Source organism: Spermophilus citellus (genome assembly GCF_964194105.1).
Source record: "Spermophilus citellus genome assembly, chromosome: 7".
Taxonomy (NCBI): Eukaryota; Metazoa; Chordata; class Mammalia; order Rodentia; family Sciuridae; genus Spermophilus; species Spermophilus citellus.
Window position 1 is genome coordinate 126,371,244 of NC_138188.1, and position 22,340 is coordinate 126,393,583.

Consider the following 22,340-nt stretch of genomic DNA (forward strand, 5'->3'; position numbering starts at 1 on the left):
CTGTCTGAGAGCAAAGTTCCACCTATCCCGTTTAAGAGAAGCTCAGCGTTTCCACGGAGAACATCGACCTTCCATAAGAGAGCTGGGTGCAAAAAGAATCCCTGAACGCGTCAGGAGTCCTTCCTCTGAAAGAGTGCCTAGGAGGGCTACGCAGGTGCAGGTGCGTGGAAAGCCGGAGGCTGCCAGGCGCAGGGCGAGCTCCCGTGATGCCGTGGGGCGGTCCAATGGAGGCGGCTCTTCCCCGCCCACGGGCCCGGCCCCCGGGAGCGCTTGAATGTCTTCTGTGGCCACTTCAGAGCTGGGTGAGCCGATAGTTTAATATTTTTAAGTTACATAAATTAAAATAAGCGTTAACATTATACTGTGAAAAGTTGAAAAAAAATGACAGTCACCTGTCGAATCCCACGTCTGACCACTTCCCAGCTGACTCCCCTTTCCAGCTGGCTGGGATCTAATACTGCCTTCATTCCACTAGTCGCCGGCTCCATCCTAGGCAATTTAAGGTTAGGAGTTCTGGAAGGCTGGTGGCCAGGTTTTACTTCGCCGTTTACTTAATTGATTGTGAGCTAGCTCCTTAAACTTTTTGACCCCCCCCCCCCAGTTTCCTGTCTCTAAATGAATCTAGTAGAGACACAATGTCTGGCTCCTAATAGAAGCTTAGTATATGTATATTAGCTGTTAGTAGTAATAGTAGGACAACCCACATATACCGAGAGAAAAACAGCCATGCTCTGCTAGATTCAGGAATCACACTTAAACACATTCCTTGCTTCTGCCTTCTGGGTTTTATCTATACTTTAGATGAGTTAACGTTTAGCGTCTTCTCATTTAGTAGATGAAATGTGCAGCTTCTAAATGTCAATACGTGAGGATCCAGGTGAGCAAATGTTAGCACTTTTAAACAATAGCTAAATGTCATAAAATACACCCTGTGGTCTTTAAAACAAGGCATGGTTAAATTACCAATGGATGTTATTTGGTGTACCATTTACCCATTATACACCAATTCGGTTTTTTATTAAGCATTGATGAATTTCTATTTTACTACTTAAGATTGTGAAAAATCTCAATATCTATCTATCTATCTCTCTCTCTCTCTCTCTCTCTCTCTCTCTCTCTCTCTCTCTCTCTCTCAGAGCTTTCAGGAGTTTTTCTAGCAAAGAGCTGTAGCCAGGCATCCTGTCACAGGTCTGTAATCCCAGCAATCCAGGAGCTGAGGCAGGAGAATCACAATTTTGAGGCCAGCCTGGGCACCTTAGAGAGTCCCTGGATTCAATTCCCAGTAAATAAGGGGGAAAAGAGAGATAAAATTAAACGCTTATTTCTACTGGTGTGGGACCTCATGGAAGTCATGCCTGATTGTCTTTTTATTCATTCATTACTTCATTTAAAAATAATATTTATTACGCAGCCAAATGTCAATTTGCCAGGTATTGTTCTTTGTACTGAGGATAAACACAAGGCCTTTGGGGCTTGCATTCCAGTGGAAGGAAACAGAATATAGACATGTAAGAAACTGTATACTCTGCTGGTAGATGTTATGAAGAAAAATAAATCAAGAAGTTGTAAGGAAAGGCTTCTCAAAGTGACACTGAAAGAAATGTCAGAAGGAAGTGAGAACATTCCTAGGAATGATCTAGGAAAAAGAAATAGTACAGATTTTGTAGATGAAGGGATGTTCTTGGCACAAAGGAAGGAGGTATACGAGGCTGGAGTAGCTCAATCCTTAAGGAAGACAGTGATTTTATATTTATTTTGATTTTTATCAATGGTTTGTAAATCCCTCTCCAGAGCAGGCCATAGAAACTAGAATTTTTCTTCCCCAACATGGATCATAAAACCTCTAATCTTCTGCCTCTCTGTCTTAGAACTGGTCATAAAGAAATTCTTTGACCTACCCTTGTCTGAAAGTTGGTGGTAAAACCTTCCTCATTCAAAAGGGGTCTTGTCCCATACCCTGGAGGAAGGAGTGCTGCACAGAGTGGCCAAGAAGAATGCTTAGCAGACAAACCAACCCCACTCCATCTGTTAGCATTAGATCACACCTCTTTTGTTGAGTTACATTTTGATGTGGTTGTTTATGCTTCAGTCATGTTTGTGCAGTGAAGTCTCCAAAAAACAAGTTTCCATAAAGAGTACACATTCCATAGAGCTTGTGACTAGCTGAACAAATGAAACTTCCTGGAGGTTGGCACATCTGGAGAGGACATGGAAGCTCTGAGCCTCTTCTCCCAAAGTTAGACCTTTACAGTTCATCTGTATCCTTTGTATATCCTTTGTAATATCCTTTGTAATCAACTAGTAAATTTAAGTGTTTCCCTGAGTTCTGCAAACTCCTAGAGCAAATTAATCAAACACAGGAAGAGGTTATGAGAACCTGATTTATAGCTAATCAGTCGGAAGCAAAGATAAAACTGGGGCTTCAGACTGGTTTCTAAAGTGGATCAGGGAGCAAATAATCTTGGAACTGAGCTTCAACCTGTGGGACCTGATTCTATCTCTAGGTATAAGGTATTAGCATTGAATAGAGGACACCCAGCTGGTGTCCTCTACAACCAATCAATTAATTTTGCCACTACAAAATTAATTGATTGGTTGTCACAGGGGTCTGGGGAAGGATCTACTGTTGACAGTAATCTGTATTGTGAATATATTAGGAGAAATAGTTTGAATTAGACTTTATTTTTCCTGAATGTAGCACTATTGACATATCTTGGGAAGGATAATTTTTTTGTCATAGGAATTGACTAGTGCATTGCAGGATGCTTTTGAGCATCCCTACCTTCTATCAACAAGGTGTTAGTAACCACCTCCTTTTAGTTGAGATAATCAAAAATACCTCTATTGTTGCCATATGTTAAAATCACCCCCAGTTGAGGACCTCTGATATAAAATAACCTGTCAAAGTGTTATCTGAGATAAAGAAAATGTTCTGTGTATGTACTGCCAAATAATAGTAGTCATCAGCTACTGATAGCTGTTGAGATCTTATAATGTGGCTAGTACAACTGAAGAACAGAACTTAAAGTCTTATTTGAATTTCAGTTAAATCATAATAGCCACATGTGGCTAGTGGCTATTGTATTGGATGATACTTATACTGTATTGTTTGTTGACACTAGTAGAAGATGAGTTCTGTGAAGCAAGGATGTTTGTTTTGTTCCAAAGACCGACACATAGTAGGTATGCGATGAATATTTGTTAAATAAATGAGTGAGTTGTAAAGTCACTTGAGGGTTTTAAGCTGAGGCATAGAGTAATCTGACTTATTTCAAACAGGATCACACTTTGGTGGTGAGAAGAATAGAATGAAGGAAGGCAAGAGTGGAAGAGCCAAGCCCAGTGGCCCATACTATTCCAGCTATTCAGGAAGCTGAGACAGGAAGACCATAAATTCAAGTTACACCTGGACAACTTAGTGAATTATAAAAAAAAATAAAACAAAAAGGTCTAGGGATGTAGCTCAACTGGGTTCAATCTCCAATACCACAATTTAAAAAAAAGTAGAGGATAAGGGTCCTCCAACTAGGATACTACCATAGTAGTCCAGGTGAGAGAAGATGGTGGCTTGGGTGGAGGATGTCATAGGAATGACTACAAGATTTTAATTGGTTTGTACCACAAGATTTTAATTGGTTTGTACTGAGAGAAGGAATACTGGACAAAGTATATTTTAATAGGAATACAGAATAATCAAGGTCAGGCTTGTGGAGCAATGGTGATACCTAAGAAAGATTGAATTAGTAAAGGTGGTGCAGGAGGAGGCTGAAGAATTACCTGCGAGGGAGAGCAGTAGTGAAAAATGCATAGAACAAAATGGCATGATGAGGGCAGTTGCCGTTGTCAACATGACTGGAACCAAAATTGGGACAGTAACCATAACAAGAGAAATTTAGCAAAATCATAGACAAAAATCAGCACCATGCCCCTAACAGACTTAATTCTTATAACCTTGCAATTCTTATATCAACTTTTATAGATAAGGAAGTCTGATTTCAGTGGAATATCCTTAATTCCTTAGGTTTATACTATCATAAAACTATCATGCTAGAATTTTAGTACAACAAATCTTCATGCCTGTTTGACTGTTTTCAGTAAACATTACACTGAATTCTTTCTTGAACAAAAATAAAAAATATTCTCCAAGTTTGAGCAGTTTGAGTTATTAGGTCTTACTAGTTGAATAGCTATTCACCCAACTGTAGTTATTTAAGTACCAACTAATGGGAAAATTTAAATGTCTTAGAAACAGTTCCTGAGAAGGATCTTATTAATCTAAGAGGAAACAGATTACTTTCTGGTGAAATAAAATTAACTATATTACTCTAGATCTGTGGTTTTCAAACCTTAGCTTACACAAGAATTACTTGGAAGACTGACTTGTTAAATGTCAGATTGGTTCTCAACCTGACCAATATTTAGCATTTCTAACAATTTCCCCAGTGATGCTGATTCTGCTGTTCCAGGGTCCACACTTTTACGAATCACTGCTAGTAGAAGATAATGAAATATCAGTCAGACAATGAAATATCTGTATCAGACTTCATCCTGACTCTGAAATTACTGATCCTCAGGCCATGCTAGCCCTTTCTAATTGCATATATTAGATTCACCCATATTCTATATTTGTAGGGAAACTTACATGGCAGAATGGAAATATGGTTTTAGGACACTTATGATTTTCATTCCCACCTCTCCATTTATTAACTGTGTGATTTTAGTTGGTCTTTGAGTCTTGGTGTCTGAAAAGCAGTGTTTATGTTTATGCTTGAGTTAACAAGCATAAATTATAGAGGTACTACTACATAGAAAGTAGCTGATACACAGTAACTTAGTAGAATAAAAGAATTTCTTCCCAATTTAGAGGACCTATCAAAAAAGAATGAACCTCTTATTTTTAAAATTTTTATTCCATATAATATTGGATTGACTCCACTTAAAATTGATATATAGCCCCAACTTCTGTTGCTGTTATCCACTGAGTATTGAAATCAATAGAAATCTGATATTATGCTAGGTGCTTTGGTATTGTGTCCCCCAAATGCTCATACCAACACCAAAGCATCTAGCATAATATAAGATTTATATTGATTTCAAAATCAGTGGATAACAGCAATGGGGGGGGGAGTTCCATCCTTGGTTTAATGATACCAAGGTAGTTGAACTCTTATGAAATGATCAGCTCATGGGGGTACCACTTTTTTTTTTTTTTGGAAGGAATCAATGTAATTCTCAAAGGAGTTGGTTGGCTCCTGAGACACATTTATTATAAGAGTGAGCCTGGACCCCCTCCCCTCTCTTTTGTTTCCTTGCTGGCATATATGCCTCCTTTGCACACTGGTTCCATTTCTGCCTCTCCACATGTTGTGATATATCCAGGTGTGGCACCATGCTGTTTAGTGCTTCGAACCACCAGAATTGTGAACCAAATAAACCTCTTTTAGACTTTATCCAGTGTCAGATATTCTATTAAAACAACACAAAATAGACTAAGACACAGTGAAAAGCAACTTAATTGGGTTATCGTTAAAGCATACTTAGTAACTAGAATTCTTCAATTCTAGAAACTTGGAAGTTTCTGGAAACTTCGAGAAAGTTATATAAATTCCAATAATTTGCCCAAATATCTTAGTACATTCATTGTTCAAAAATAGTTCACATTTAGTCTAAGATTATATTAATGTAATTATGTCACATTTTATTTTATATGACACAATTTTTCTCCACATTTCTTATCGGTACATTACAGTTTTATATACTGGTGGCTTGTTGTTACTTATTTGTACATTCACACAATACATAATATAATAATATAATTTGCCCAAAAATACCAGCACTTTCCCCCTTCCTTACCACCTCCCACCTCTTGGTTCCTTCCCTCTTTTGATATCCCTTTGATTTTCATGTGAATTGCATCCATTTTTCTTTTCCTTTTTCCCTTCTAGCTTTCTCATGAGAGAAAACATACAGCCCTTAACCTTCTGAGTTTGACTTATTTCACTTAACATAATAGTCCCTAGTTCCGGCCATTTGCCTGGAAATTACATAATTTCATTTTTATTTATGGCTGAATAAAACTCCATTGTGTATATATACCAGATTTTCTTTATCCATTCATCTGTTGATGTACACCTAGGTTGACTGTGCTGCAATAAACATGGGTATGCATGTATCACTGTAGTATGATGATTTTAATTCTTCAGCATAAATACCAAGGAGTGGTATAGCTAGATCGTATGGTGGTTCCATACCTAGTGTTTTGAAGAACCTCCATATTAAATACCAAGGAGTGGCATAGCTGAGTCATATGGTGGTTCCATGCCTAGTGTTTTGAAGAACCTCCATACTGATTTCCATATGGTTATTTTCATTTACAATCCCATCAACAATGAAAAAGTGTTCCTTTTTCTCCACATCCTCTCTAGCATTTATTATTATTTGTATTCTTGATGACTGCTATTCTGACTGGTGTGAGATGAAATCTCAGTGTAGTTTTGATTTGCACTTCCCTAAAGTTGTTGAACATATTTATGGGGAAGCAGCCAGCACCTTGCCAGGGGCTCCTTTTTCCTCCCAAGAAGATATAAGCCACCAGAGAAAATAAGTCAGAAATAATTGAAGTTTTCAAGTAGAGCACCTGATAGATCCAGCCTACACAGGAGCTGGAGCTGGACAAATAAAAAATGGCTCCTGTAGTTTATTTAACAGAGTACATCAAAGGCAGAGATAAGGTTTCAGGGTTGGAGTTGGAGTCTTGCTTCTTGATGTCTTGCAGTCAACAGGTCTATTGGCATCTTGGCAAGTCACATCCATCTCTGAGAGGCTATGTGGCTGCAGTAGGTCACCCCCATCTCCGTTGCTGTGTGGGACCTGGGAAAGAGCTTGGATGGGGCTCATAATATGTCTGAGTGGTCTTGGCCAGAGGAAATTTCCACTGGAAGTTCCCAGATGCCAGATTCTCCTATTCAGTAAGCTGTGATGCCAAGATAGTTCTCTCTTCACATTCCTAATTATTTCCTTTGCTGTGCAGAAGCATTTTAATTTGATGCCATCCCATGTATTAACACATGGCACTATTTCCTGAGCTTTAGGGGTACTATTGAGAAGATGTTGCCTGTGCCTCTATGTTGGAATGTTGACCCTACATTTTCTTCTAGGAGTTTCATAATTTCTGGTTTAATTCCTAGGTCTCTGATCCATTTTGACTTGATTTTGGTGCAAGGTGAGAGATAAGGGTGTAGTTTCATTCTTCTACATGTGCATAATCATTTTTTCCTGGCCCAGTTTTTTTAAAGGCTGTCTTTTTACCAATGTATGTTTTTGACATCTTTGTCACAGATCAGATGACTATAGATGTGTGGGTTTGTCTCTCTCTATATATATTCTATTCTGTAATTTTGGTCTATATGTGTGTTGTTATGTCAGTAGCATGCAGTATTTGTTTTTATAGCTCTGTAGTATAAATTGAAGTCAGGTATTGTGACTGTAGCTTTTTTCTTTTCTTTCTTTCTTTTTTTTTTGGGGGGGGGGCTTAGAATTGCTTTGGGTATTCTGGGCCTTTTAAATTCATCCAAATGAATTTTAGGAATTTTTTTCTAGTTCTGTGAAGAATGTCATTGATATTTTGATGGGAATTGCATCAAATCTGTATATTGCTTTTTGTAGTAAGTCCGTTTTAACAATATTAATTCTGCCTATTTACAAACATGGGAGGTCTTTCCTTGTTCTCAGGTTTTCTTCAATTTCTTTCTTCCTTCAGTGTTCTGTAGTTTTCATTGTAGAGGTCTTTCACTTTCTTGGCTAGATTTTATTTATTTATTTATTTATTTATTTATTGGCTATTGTGAATGCAATTGCTTTTCTGTTTTTTTGCATAAATAGATTTATGTGATGAATTACATTTATTGGTTTGTATATGTTAAACCATTCTTGTGTCTTTGGAATAAAACCAACTTGGTCCTTTGTACAGTCTTCTTAATATTGAACATGACTTGCTAGTATTTTACAAAGTACTTTTGCATCTAAAGTTCAACAGGGATATTTGTCTATAATAGTTTTCTTGTATTGATGTGTCCTTATCTGGTTTTGGTATGAGTGTGATATTGGCTTTATAGAATGAATTTCGAGCCTGTAGGATGTGACTTTTACAAACAATTTACAGTTGGGTCTCATTTTTTAATCCATTCTGCCAGCCTATGGCTTCTAATTAGAGTTGAGACCACTTACATTACTACAGAGAGATGTTTATTAATTCCTGGCATTTTTATTTACTTATAATGAGCTAGATTCCTATTTGTTTAGCTACTCTTCAAATGGAAGTTGTTCATCTGTGAACTCTTTTGAGTTTGTTTTTGATTTCTACTGTATGGAGTATTTCACTAAGTAAATTTTGTAGTGCTTGTTTAGTTGCCATGAATTCTTTTAATCTCTGTTTATCTTGGAAATTTTATATTTCTCTTCAATTTTGAAGGATAACTGTGCTGGATATAGCAGCCTTGATTGAGTTATTTTCTTTTGGGACTTGGAATATATCATTACAAGCCCTACTGCCTTTGAGAGTTTGTACTCAGAAATCAGAAATGATTCTGATTGGCTTACCTCTAAATGTGACCTAATCTTTTTGCTTGAGGCTTTTAAAATTCTATTTTTGTTCTGTATATTAGGCATTTTAATTATAATGTGTCATGAAAAGGTTTTTATTTTGATCTCGGGGTTCTGAATGCCTTCTGTATCTGGAAATCCATCTCATTCTGAAGCTTCAGAACATTTTCTGTTGTTATTTTCCTGAAGATATTAATTTATTCCCTTGGCCTACATCTCAAAACCCTCCTCAATTTCAGTGATTCTTAAATTTGCTTTCTTAATGTTGCCCCAGAGTTCTTGTATATTCTGATCATGGTCACTCTTTTTCCTTTAATAATGACTGACTGTTCAAGGCTGCCACATTGTCCTCCAGCTCTGAGATTCCGTCTTCAACATGGCCTACTATAATAGAGAAACTTTCAACTGAACATTTTATTTGATTTATTGTGTCTTTCATTTCCAAGATTTCTGGGGGTTTCCCCTAATATTTCTATCTCCTTATTGAATTTCTCATTCATATCCTGTACTTACTTCCTTATCATAAAGTTGTTATTCTGCATTCTCTTGATCACTTTTTAAATGATTCTTTGAATTCTTTATTTGATATTTCATCCACATCAGTATCTTTGGGTCAGTTACTGGTGAATTATGAACTCTAGGAAGTGTCATATAACATTGTGTGCTCATGTTTCTTGTATTTCTGTTTTTGAATCTGTTGGGAGGCATTTCTCTTCTGCTCTTATGTATGGGCCTTTTTAGGGCACAGTCTTCACTTGCCAAAATGTCCTAGAATAATCTAGATTGAGACTCCCCTTGTAAGTGTGGTATCCATAGCCTTGGTGTTAATTCTGTTTTTGCTGTCAGTGGATGTCTGTAGGTGGGACCTGGGGACCTACCCCTGTCTGTTTCTACTTGGGGTCTGGTCATTAGTTTGGATTTTCATCTTTTGTATGCTTTGTATTAAAGGGTAACTAAAGATTGAGTGTCATTAATTTGTGTGTGCAGCAAGGTGCACTACCAAAAGGTTGAGTTTAGTCCAACAGCAGAGTCTCTAACCTTTGAACTTACAGTATCCATGTAGGTTCCCAGAACCTCACAGAATAGGGCAAAACAAATAATAGAACCAATGCAAACTATATATAGCATTAAAATAAATACCCAGTTCCTATTATGACATGTGTAATATTATTGCCAACAAAACAGGAATGTGAGGTCAGCAATTTTCAGTAGTAAAAACAATAGCCATGAACTAAATCTGGCTTTAAAGCATACTACTGTCAACTGTGTCATCCACAACACTACTAATTTCATCATCAATAATGATAGGGGCAGGAGTTACATAAATCAGTTTTAAAAGATAATCAAGATACAGTTAAGAGAAAATAAAAAATTGAACAGAGACTGCAGAAGAGATGTAGCATGTGATGCTAATAAAGAAGGAAGAGAACAAATACCAGAAACAAAGGAGAGAAAAAGAGAGAATAATAGAATTTGGCTGTTAATAGAAAAAATGCAATGAAAACATACAAACCAACAATAGATAAAGCCAGGAAAAATAACTACAGTAAAAATTGAAAATGTGAAAATTGAAGGAAAAAAGAAACAAATATATATGTATATGTCTCTGAACCAATCAGCACATCAAGAAAACACACACACACACACACACACACACACACACACACACACAAGGGTTGGGGGCGGGGAGACCTTAGTTTCCACTAATGGTGGTCAAAATAGTCACCAAAGATGTATGGGCATTGACTCTGCCCACCTGTCTTTCCATGTCTTCTTGAGCTATGTCCTGAAAGCAAAAGCAAGGGCTGTGGGTTGTTAAACCCTTACTCTTTTTATATTGCTCTCTGAGCTGCGAGTTGTAGTAGCTTAAGTCTGAATCTCATTCAAATAATTCTCAGCTTTCCTTCTCAGCAGTATAAGGTAGAATGGAGTGGAGTATACTGTCAGTTGGAATTTTGTCAACACAGACCAGATCAGTGCACTCCTAGGGTGCAGCTGCTTCAGAGTTAAGGGAATGGACTTCTGAGGGGTGGGGCTTAGGTCTAATCAGGCCTCAGGGACTGTTTTGAGTGGTATCTGCTCTAGAGAAATTTGATCAACACACCCTTAGGGCCTGAAAGTTGCTCCTATCTTTTGGGGTTCTGGATCTAAGGAGCATCCCAAGAATGGGAGCCAGTTTTCCACACATGATGGTACCCAGAACACAGCCTTCCCAGAATTAATCCCTAAGTGTATTCATACTCCCATTCATATTTCCGGCCTGCTTCTGCTGGTCACTCGAGCCTCCAGACTAAAAGAGAAGTAAGCTGGACTCCCCCTTCCTTTTTCAACATGAATCCTCCTAGTTACAATCTTCTCTATGCCTGTTTCACTCATGTTCTTCTAGGTACACCTTACACCGCACAGTAAGCGCTTGTGGACAGAATTTGGCTGTTAACGGAAGAAACTAAACAAATAAACTGAAAAATATACAAATCAAAGAATCCTAACTCTCAAAAGAGAAGGCAAGGAAAATAACTATATTAAAAATGCTAAAATTGCTGATACCCTAGCTCTGCAACAACAGCCGCAGCGTGGCCACTTCAAGATGGCTCTGCCTCAGTTCTCTGAGGTCAGTTGGGAAACAGCCCTTTTCTTTTCAAACACTAGCGCTTAGGGCAGCCTCGGGATCAGTTAAGTTCAGGCCTGTTTTCTGATCTCAGGTTTTTATGTACCAAATCTGTTTCTGTATTCTCCCTCCCTGTGGTAAACCAGTGCCATTACAGCTGCAACTGGCTCAGCTCCAAGGTACTCTGTCATCTTTGGTTAATATACCCAAATTTGATTATGACATTCTGATTGTCCAGTATTGAATTTTAGCGAAATCTCTTTCACCCATCTCACTGAGGAGCAGTACTGGCTGCTTGAATCCCATGCTGCAGAGCAGCTAAGAATGTAGCCTTCCTCTAAACTGCTGTCTTGAATCCCCAATCAGAATTTTACACCTCAGAACTATACTGTTTCAACAACTTTCTCATTTGTGTAATATGTGCAAATCATGATAAATCATTATCTATACTTTCACTTGCAGTTCTATCTCATTGCATTAAAAGTGGTTATTTTTCTACACAAAGCCTCATTTTTCCCACTTAAGTGTTATGCCCAACAACTTCATTTTTGGTTACACATTATTAATTGACCTAAACATTTCCCCAATGAAATACTTTTGTAAGAATGTACTTCATTGTGATTTATATTTTAATATTTGTATGTGCTGGGGATTAAAACCAGAGCTTCACACATGCTAAGCATGTGCCCTACCACTGAGCTACACATCTAGATCTCCCTGTTCAAGAGATTGAGTCTCCCCATTTCTCAGGCTTGCTCCAAACTCCTGTGCTCAAATGGTCCTTCTGCTGGGACCACAGGCCTGTGCCACCATGCCCAGGATATCCTAATATTTTAACATGACTTCAGTCTACTTTTTTTTTTTTATTTTTTAGCTCAACCACAAGTTCATCTTTGTAGAATTACAAATATAGACATGTCCATATCACTAGACAGTGAATGAATGGGTAAGCCTTTGGTGGAGAGTTCTGGTATTTCTTTACCCCCGCTAAGCAGAGTTCTTTATCACACTGAAACCACTTACCTGAAGTGTCTTTAATAATAGAATTCTGTCATCTGTTGTTCCTGCATATGGACATTTGTTAAAATAATGTTTAAAAATGTCTATTTTGTGTAAACTGTTAGATTTTTCTGTATTATAATGTTTATAAAAAAAATCATACAATAATCTGATTGTGGTAATGACAGTAACTGAAATACCCCATTCCTTTAATGATGAGACATAAAATATTTTACCTTAAATAAGCCTAATTCTTTTTGAAAGCATGTACTACATAAAACTGAACACTTGCATTATCAACAAGGACAATGTTTTATTGAACAAATCTATGTACAGTACAAAAAATTTCTTGAAATGAGACACTATTGTTGATTTATTGCAGTTCAATGGCTCAGTTTTAATTTGTACTCTTATAAAATGCAAGGTAAAATAATTTAATGTTCAACAAGGAAGCACAAATTTCCTTTCTTGCTGAATCAGTCATATCTTTCACATATTACAATTCCAAAATGCGTATGCAGCATTTACTCATTCCAAAAAGGTGTTTTACAGTACCAAATAAATTAAAAAATAAACACTATCATCCCTTTTAGGTTTTTTCACCCATACAATAGTATTAAACCAAACGTGAAAGGAGTACGGCTGAACCTTCTGTGTGATTTGAAAAGAATCACAAGTTCAATGATATAAATTATGTATGCGTTATATAGTTGGTGGTTTTTTTAAAAAAAGGAATATGGCTAAAGCCCAAAGTACCAGTGTCCTTGTCCACGGAGATTCCCCTTTTCAGTATAGTCTATGGTGAGCAGCAAAAATTCAGACTTGCTCTTTTCTTGACCTCGCTGACACAGCAGAAAGTTAATATTTAATTTTTTGAAGGAAATTTTTATTCAAAACAAAGATTTGAAACTTGATTCATGTAAGATGTCATATCCTCAAGAGAAGTAGAAAAGAAGAAAACAAAAATAATCTGAGGAGTAAAAAGACATTTTCCTTTTTTTCTGAATCCCAAATTAAAACTGTTAGAATTTTATGGACTCCATAAAAGCAAAAAGATGTAGGTTTACATTTTAGAAGACAGAAGAAAATACATTCGTTCAACAGGCGTTACTTGAGAAGTGTATAAATAAAAAGAATAATGTAGTTAAGTAGAACTTTATGACATTTCTTGATTTATATCAACCAATTTGATATCTTGCAGAAATTTTTCTAACACAAAAGTAGGAGTAAAACTTTGGAGTAAAAACAAAATAATATCACGTGGAATATGTTTGAAACATCTTAGCATGAACTTCAAAATCAGTGAAAATATTAACACTTTGTGGGCATATATTTATGTCAATGATTACAACTTATAAAAAAATTAAAAGTAAAAAAAATGTGGCAAAATTCTATTTTAAACTTCTGGAATGTACAAAGCAGAAATTTTATTTCAAAAAAACTTCATTGTCCAGATGAACCAGTTTCCAAACAAAATTTTTATTACAAGATGTATTTTTAGAATGAACTGAAATAAAACTCAATTATTACATTTTCAGTATCACGAAGTATGGAAAACATTGTCCTTTAAAGAAAGGATTTAAAACCTTGATTTGGAGTTGTTTTTATTTATTTGTTATCTACATGTAAATTCCACAGCCTAATGTAGGCTACATAACAAAACAAACTTAAATTTCATTGGAATGGACGTAACGACCATCATTGCATAGTAGTGAATGCCCATGATAAATAAACTAATATAACTGAGACATAGTTTTTAGATCATCTGATCTAATATGACCTGGAAATCAAATTTAATAAAAGTTTGCATGCTACTCTGGAAGAAATGTCCCATTTTTTCCTAATAATCTTACTCAAAAAGCTCCACTATTCCTAAAATTTATAGTAGTAGGATCTGATGAGATTGTCTGCCTTGAAAAAAAAAATTAACAGCTGAAATAATTGGAATAGTTGGCTGACATCTGTATATTAGTGGGTCAGTTTTTAAAGAATTTGCCTTTGCATTTTACCTTTTTACTCCTGTTTTACATTAACATACTATTAGGTAAAAGATCTTTAAGCATCCTCCTTTCAACAATGGGACAAATGGAAAACATCTGAGAGGGTATTTTAAAAATTTTTTAAATGTATGTTTTAATAATTTATTAAGTTAAATCTTCCTTAGGAAAATTACTGGTCACCAAGGAAAATAATGCATTAATATATCTCTTATTATGTTCCTGCTGTGCAAATTTTTGTGTAAATACTTACTTTTATATATAAACATTACTATGCAGACCAAATTCATCACTAGTGAATAAAAAACATAAGTAGTATGGCTTATTTTGGAATTAATTGTAACTAAATAAAATGAATGAATTCTCAACCTGATTCTTAGCTGACATTTTTTAAGCCAGTTATTTTCATAGGACTGTACTTAGATAACTCATACTAATGTCTGAAGGACCTTACTATGAATCATCAAGCAATGTCCTAACATTATATACAAATAAAATATCCCAGTGTGCTTTTACCATTATTCACATTGAAGAATTTGCAATTCAGTGTTTTCCTTCAACTACGTAGCCTGTAATGGTCTTAGATTCCTCCCATAACACCCCCAAATTACCAATGGTACTTTTCCACTTAACTGACACTGATGTCTTTTAAAATATAATCAATTTATATTACAAAAGTGGAAAGTGGAAGGTTCTATCAAGAGCTCATTAGCAAAGCATTGTTTTTTTTATTGTTTTTTAATTTTAAATGCTGGTATCATCATTCATTGAGGTTTGGTCTGTCTAATCAATCTGGAAACAATTACAATCTTTAATAGATAGCACGGTGATAAAGCAAGCTTTTTTCTATGTATCAGCTACTAAATTATATCACAAACCAAATAGCAGTGGTTCCTTAAAAGGTTGACCAGAAAGAAGGACATAATCTGATTATGCATGACAAAAAAAAAAACAAATTCCATTTGTAGAATGATTTACATTGTTTATTATTTTAAACCAGCTCTCCCTCCACCTCCTTTTTTATACTGGGTTAACTTTTCCTTTTCTGTAAGGCCATAGCAGGGTTATTTTTTTCCTCCGATTTGTTGCCCAAACATGTTTTCACATAAGCAAAACTGAACATGCTGCTATTAATCATAAAGTTTTTGAAAATGTGGTTTTCTGGATAACTGGTACTTTGGGAGTTTTATAATAACCCTTTTGGAGTCTAAAACCAGCACATCTCCTCTGCAAGTTCATTCTAGAAAATGTGCTTTGTCTTTCATCTTTAGTAATCCGAGACCACTCTAAAATTAAGGCCATCAGGGAAATAGCAAACTGATGATGCGTTTTCTTGAAGTAGTGTTTTGTGGTATTTTTTTTTTTTTTCACACTACTGCTTGATCGACAGATCTTTCTGAAACATTTTTATCAGGCACCTGTAAAACAGAACATGTCTATTAATTCAAATTTTATATGTGTTCAAAAGGAATTCTAAGTCTGATTCCCATTTAACTCATACCCTTAGTCAAAGGATATTGCATTAATAGAAAGGCAAGCTCTTTTTTTACTCCTTTTTGTTTTCTTTCAACTATTTTCTTCTGTTTTTTATAATACTCAACTTCACTTGATTTATATTCTGGCATGCAGCTGAAAAAGCATTTCCATAAAAATTATTTTGTTTCTAGAAATTTTATTACATGAAATTTTAATGAAGAAAAGCCTGTGATATAGTGGAAAAAGTAGGATAAAATATACAAAACTTTTATTCAAGTCCTGGCTTCCCCAAATTACTTTCCTATGACTACGCAAAACTTGTGAATTTCAGTTATGTGATCTATAAAACAGGAATAGAATATCACCTAACAGTGCTTGTGAATTAAAGGAAGTAATGTGTGGGGTGGTGCTTTATTACATATGTTGTGCAAATGTTATTTTAGCCCCATAAAGATGTATTATACCTATATTTATGGAACTTCATATTTCTACAGATACATCTACTGAGAACATGGAAGACTTACTTTCATCATCTGAATCAAATCCAAAGAGTGTCTGACATTTCTTTTGTGCAAGGTGAGCCTCAAGTGCTTCTGCATTACAGTAGGTGGTCAGGCATTTGCCACATCTTAATCTTTTCACTGATTTTTTATAAATGTTATCTTGATCAGAACAGGCATCTACTCTATCAGTCAGAAATTTTCTGCGTTTTGGCATACTAAGGTACCGTTCATCAAGGTAACTAGGAGGCAATGGTCTAACATATGGCTTTGTTAAAATTAAGCCATATGAAGTATGTTCACTTGCAAGATTTGGTTTGGATGGTGCCTGAGATACTGGCAGGGTATTATGTTCTTGTGGTACAACAGAGGGTAAAATAGAACCATTTTCTGTCCTGATTCTGTTTCCATCAGTTTTCAAAGCAGGATCTGATGAAACTAGAGGTGCTTGCTCTATTTCACTGTGTCCATTGACTAAATCACTAATACTACAACTATTCTCTGAATTTGGCTCTATGTCAGGCATCTTTTGGTCTATCAAGCTTATATTTGAAACAGTGTCATCAGAATGTTCATTTCCATTCTGGACTAAACTGTCTGATTTGTTTTCCATACTTTCTATACATGTCTTTGGTTCTGTAGAATCTCTCCTTGATTTGCTAGTAGGAACTGGCAGACTAACAGTTTGTTTCTCATTACTAGATGAGTCTTTCTCCTGATGAATAGAATTTGAATCTGTATGAACATCCAAAAGAACTGCTTCACTTGGTTGTGCAGACGATTCTGGTGTTTTACTTAAATAATGCTGAGCCTCATGTTCATATAGCAGAGGAAGATCTTCAAAAAGCTCATGGCATTCTGGAAAACTACACTGAGCTTGAAATATCCTGTGACTTTTTGTATGCTGGGCAAGTTGGAATGGCAACTTAAACGACTCGTTGCAATTAAAATGCAAACAAAAGTACACATTTGGATAGCTGTGTCTATTAAGGTGATCTATAAAATGTTGAGAATCTTCAAACTGCCTTTGGCAAAATTTGCACTTTCCTTTGCTCCACTTCATTACCGTTTGTCGCACATTTAAGTCAGTTGGATGTACAGTCCTTGCATGTGTGTTTAGAAATCCAATTCTCTTAAATATTCTGACACAGCCAAGAGCAGGACACTTAAAATTTCCTTCTTGATCTGTAGCATATATGTCTTTTGGATGGCACACAGTTCCATTGATTTTATGAAGTACTGAAGTTTCTTGATTCAGGTCATAATCATCATCTTCATAATCACCTTCTTCATCCTCTTCCTCCCCGTAGTCATCCTCACATTGAGGTAAAGGCTCTGAAACATTATTTAAAGAAGTATCAGGATTGCCATTTTCAATAATGTTTTCAATCACATCTTCTGGTACACTTAGGGGAATTTCAATGAATTCAGCCACATGCTCAGGAATGACTTCTTTGTTTCCATCACTGGAAGCAGTCAGAGTTCCTACTTTCAAATCCTTGTTATCAGAATTTCCATTTTCAAATGAAATGGAAGGACTGGAATAATTTATTTCTTCCAAAGCAGTGATTTCCTGATCATCTTGTTGAGCTGCAGCAATTTGCTGTCTCTGTATCTTCTTAACATGATTCTTTAAATGCTTCTGCATAAGTCCTCTGTTTCTAAATTTCCTACCACATATTACACATGAAAAACTGCCTTTCTTCTGATGAGCCTGGGCATGCCTTACAATATGACCACCAAGAAATTCCTTGTTGCATAGCATACACCGATGCCTAGGAACATTGTGATCCACTTTGGAAGTGTTAAGAGCTGCAAGGTTTTTCTTTGTATTAACATGACCTCTAGGTTGCACTCCAGACAGATCATCAACATCAGTCTCTCCAGTGCTCTGATCTGTAAGAGAGTCAAGCCCTTCATCTAAACTTTGCTGTTCCACTGTCTTTTTTAGATTACCTGTAGAATTTTCCAGTGTACTTTCATTTAGAAATCTAACTGCTGATTTATCATTCAGTAATGCCACACAGTTCTTCTTAATCATTACAAAGTTCCAAAATTCAGGATCAAAAAACAATCCCTTTTTCAAAATTGGAAGTAATTCAAAACGAACACGATTTTGAACACTACTTGTGCCTTCATTATATTCTTCATCTGGACGTTTGTAAAGCTCTTCAACAGTATGATAAGCTTCTAAGGAGCGCTCTAGAAAAAATATTGAAAGCGCACAAATCCTGAGGATCTCCAAATCATTTGGCAAAAAATGTGCAATTGTTTTATAAATTAGACATTTAGTCTTAGGATCATCATGAAGGTCAAGTTGTAGAGCACAACCACAAATTTCAACACAAATTTGCAAGCCTTCTTCTTCAACCTGTAAAAAGAAAAATATTACTACTAAATAACTTTTTTAAAAAAGTGATTATAGCAACTTTTTTTAAAAAATACAATTATGAAGGGAAACCTTTTAGCACACAGTATTTCAAGGTGCAATTTTCCTTAATTGGTAGCTTTAACTCCTGTTTATTATTCTCTTTCTTTTTTTAAAACAAGAAATCTGAAATAGATAGGACATTAGTTTTCACTTTAATTTTCAAGTTTAACAAACTCAGTAACCACAACAAAATATTTCATAAGATTCTAGTTATTACAACGGCTTACAAATGCAAGCTTGATTACTTTATTACTTTAAATACCACTCTTACATTCTTTGACAGAAGGGTTAACTTGGAAATAGTGTAAGAAATAAATAATTTTATGCCAGGCATGCCTGTAATTCCAGTGACTGGGGATACTGAGGCAGGAGGAACACAAGTTCCAGGCCATCCTCAGTAACTTAGCAAGCTTTGTCTCAAAATTTAAAAGTAAAAAGAAATGGTGAGTACCTCAGTGGTAAAGCACCCCTAGGTTCAATCTATAGTTCCAAAACCAAAAAACAAAACTATTATGGAAATTTTTATAATGGTATATTAAACATTACGTATTTTACTGTTAATATTATTTATTTTCAATACTAGGAATCAAAGCTAGGGCTTCGTGCATGCTGAGTAAGTGCTCTATTACTGAACTACCACCCCACCCCAAGAAATGTTTATCCAAATAAAGTGTACATGAACAGAGTAGTTATCATTTGGCAATCTAACAGAATATCAGAATACTAAGCCTACTGGAAAATATCTAAAAATAATTCAAACTTTAAAACTTTTATTAATTACTCAAAGACAAATGTAACAGCCTTTATTTAGGAATCTGTTGTTGATCCATCTTAAGTTATAAATAAATAATTCCTCTAATAATTTGAAAGAATCTATAAATACTTAAAATCATACACACACACACACACATATACAATGTACATACATATATGGTGCATATGTTACATAGTCATACTGCCTGCATATTATTATACATGACAGGAAAGAGTACTATCTTGCCAGCATCATGCCCACTTAATTCCTTACATGATGTCAAACCTTGCTTAACTAATTACAGTTCCCAAAACAGGCCTTAACTTCAGAGACTGTTCCCACTTTATCCGGGTGATAAATTCCTACTGATCTATTCCTTATTTTAGTATCAATTCTACTCTGTAATCAGTTCTCTCCATTCATCTTGGCTCCTGCCCTAAGGTAATCACTATTCTTTCCACTAAGAAAGACTTAACAATTTATATCTAAGAGGCATTTACATATTGTTTTATAATTATCTACATATATGCCTACCTTTGAATTCCTAAATCACAGGCACAGTATCTCATTTTTTATATCTTCCTATGGTTAGCAGGGAAGTTTGGTACATAGTGACCACTGAATAAATGTTTGCACAATGAATGGTAATCAAATTTACTCTACTATCTTTTGATTGCTCCTATAAATCCATCACCTATGGCTTGAAGTACTTTCTGAATTAAAAATTTTTAAGTCTATTACAATTAATTTTCCCACCTACATTTTCCAAGTATAACAAATTCAAGATCCACTAGTTTAAAACATAATTCCTTCTCTACCTTTCTCTTAAGTTCTGTATACATCCTCTGTCTTGACTTGTAAGATTATAAAGTATTCAAATGCACAAGTTTTTTAAAATTTTAAGATCATCAGAAAAGTAAATAGGCTATTTCCTTACCTGAAATCCTTTAGTGGTTTCAGAATGATAAACTGAAGTTACAATGTTTAGTGAAGCATTCAAGTCCCTTTAGGAACAACCCCTAACCCCTAAAATCTCAACTCCCATCCACTTCACCATGCTTCTTGTTCCCCCATTCATGCCACCAGAGAGTTGTGAAAAATAAATATAAAATGAGGAACAAGTGTTCTATAAACTACAAAATTTTCTACAAATGTTAGTACTGTCCTCATCTGTTAAAACCCAACCTAAAGCATCTTCCCTTCTATATGAAGCCTTGGCAGATACACTATTTGTGATACCTTCTTCCGAATTCACTGTTAACTATGCCTTTTCTCATAGCACTGAAACACTTGAATGATCTACTCTATCAGATAAAAGCTTTTTTAGTAGGGCATAAACCATTAAGCATCATATTTTTAATGTTTATTTTATCTTTGAGTTTTTCCTCATTATTATGTATTCTTAGGTTAACCAGACACACGAAAGTAAGAAAGCTCTATAAATAATCAGAAAAATCAACATAATATAAACTTCCTATAACACAGGCTCTCAACTTTTGGTACAAATGAGAATTATATATAAACATAGAGATAAATAGATGCATATGGATACATCTTGATTTTTTAAAATGAAGTCTTATCAGTGGACTCAGATACTCATCATATGTTAAGTGTTCTATACCATAGTTTGTTTCTATACAGGAGAGGTAACTCTGACAATACATTTGAATAATAGTTAACTATTCAGTAAGGACACTATAAATGCAATTTAAAAATTAGAAATAAAAAAGCAAAGCAAAAACCAAACAATGCTGCCAACTTTATATCATGGGAACACAATTACTATATGGTCATACATCTAATGAGTGATGTGATAATGTGATAAATACATAAATAAGAAAAAATCAAAATATATTATTGAACAGCTGTCTCCTTACATATTTAAGAGTAACTTACATAAATACTGAATTAAGTGGAGCTAGAAAATGGAGGATAGCTTTATCTTTCCTGACTTTGTATTGAAAGTCTTGTTAGTATTTCGAGTGAAAGTCATTAAAAAAAGACAACATATTATTTAATTGATGCCTCTTTATGTATTTAAAAGTAACCCACAAAAAGTTAATTAAATGGAGCTACAGAATAAAGGGTGGCTTTATCTTCCCTATCTTTGTATTCAAGATCATGTTAATAAAATTTGAAGGGAAAAGTACAGAATTCACTTTCATAACTATGTAAAATTCATATATAGAATTATGATCATTTGCAAGTGACCCAAGAAAAACTTGATTCAGGACTATTTTTAAAACCAGGCAATGAGTTTTTGTAATTACTTTAGATAAATACTTTAAATTTTGTCCTTAAGTTTCAAAACATGCCAGAATTCATTGTTCCTTTTGATATAAAAACCAGTGTTAAACTATAAACTAAGCTTCTCTGTGACAGTGAACGGGTGTTCCCTATAGACGTGTAAAGGTCATTTGCAAATTAATATTTTACAGTTGGAATTTAGGATAATGTCAAAAGTGACAACATATTTAGTCATAGGAGATAATAGCTTCTTATTGAAGCAACTGTTCCCAAATTTTTAGTAAACTGACTTTTTTCCCACATTGGGAGTTTGGAGTTAGGGGAGAGGAGGATGTAATATATGGAGAATGAAGTCTTAAAATCCTCCTAATTTTTAATTTTATAGTCAAATAAATTTTATAAGAGATTCGAGTTTCAGTGAATTGTCATTTAAATTTAATTTAAAATTCAAGGGATAAATATATCCTATTTACCTCATCTTTAATGATTTTCATGAAAGGAAATATGACTCTCACATTAGTTGCTGTTCTTAAAAGCTGGTAGCATTGATCTACAAAAACTTGTTTTGAAGGATTAGATTTAAGCTGTAGTTTACTCCATATGAAAATCAACTCCCTGTAAATGAGAAAAAAAAGAGAAATATCAAAAATACAGTTTATTCAAATACAGACATTAGCTATCTTTCCCTGATTCTACAATGCCGATGCCCTGGCAAAGATATGCACGA

At 35.0% G+C, this 22,340-nt stretch overlaps 1 protein-coding gene and 1 long non-coding RNA gene across 3 annotated transcripts in view; one reads left to right on the forward strand and one right to left on the reverse strand.

Moving 5' to 3' along the window:
- Nucleotides 1–164: 164 nt before the first annotated feature.
- Nucleotides 165–17,010, forward strand: LOC308654029. Its single transcript, XR_014023159.1, has 3 exons — nucleotides 165–302; nucleotides 16,176–16,257; nucleotides 16,884–17,010. It is a non-coding gene; the product is annotated as an uncharacterized lncRNA (long non-coding RNA).
- The window catches only part of ZNF654 (zinc finger protein 654), a 75,731-nt gene continuing 68,940 nt past the window's right edge, over nucleotides 15,550–22,340 (reverse strand). Inside the window, exons 7-9 of one of the 2 annotated variants that reach the window (XM_081302858.1) lie at nucleotides 22,087–22,228; nucleotides 16,206–18,552; nucleotides 15,550–15,623 (exon numbers count right to left, since the gene is read on the reverse strand). In XM_081302858.1, coding sequence (XP_081158984.1) covers nucleotides 15,616–15,623; nucleotides 16,206–18,552; nucleotides 22,087–22,228 — 2,497 coding nt within the window. In that variant the 3' untranslated portion in view covers nucleotides 15,550–15,615. Of the gene's footprint in view, nucleotides 18,553–22,086; nucleotides 22,229–22,340 lie in introns of both variants that reach the window. The other variant, XM_081302857.1, reaches the window with a different exon arrangement.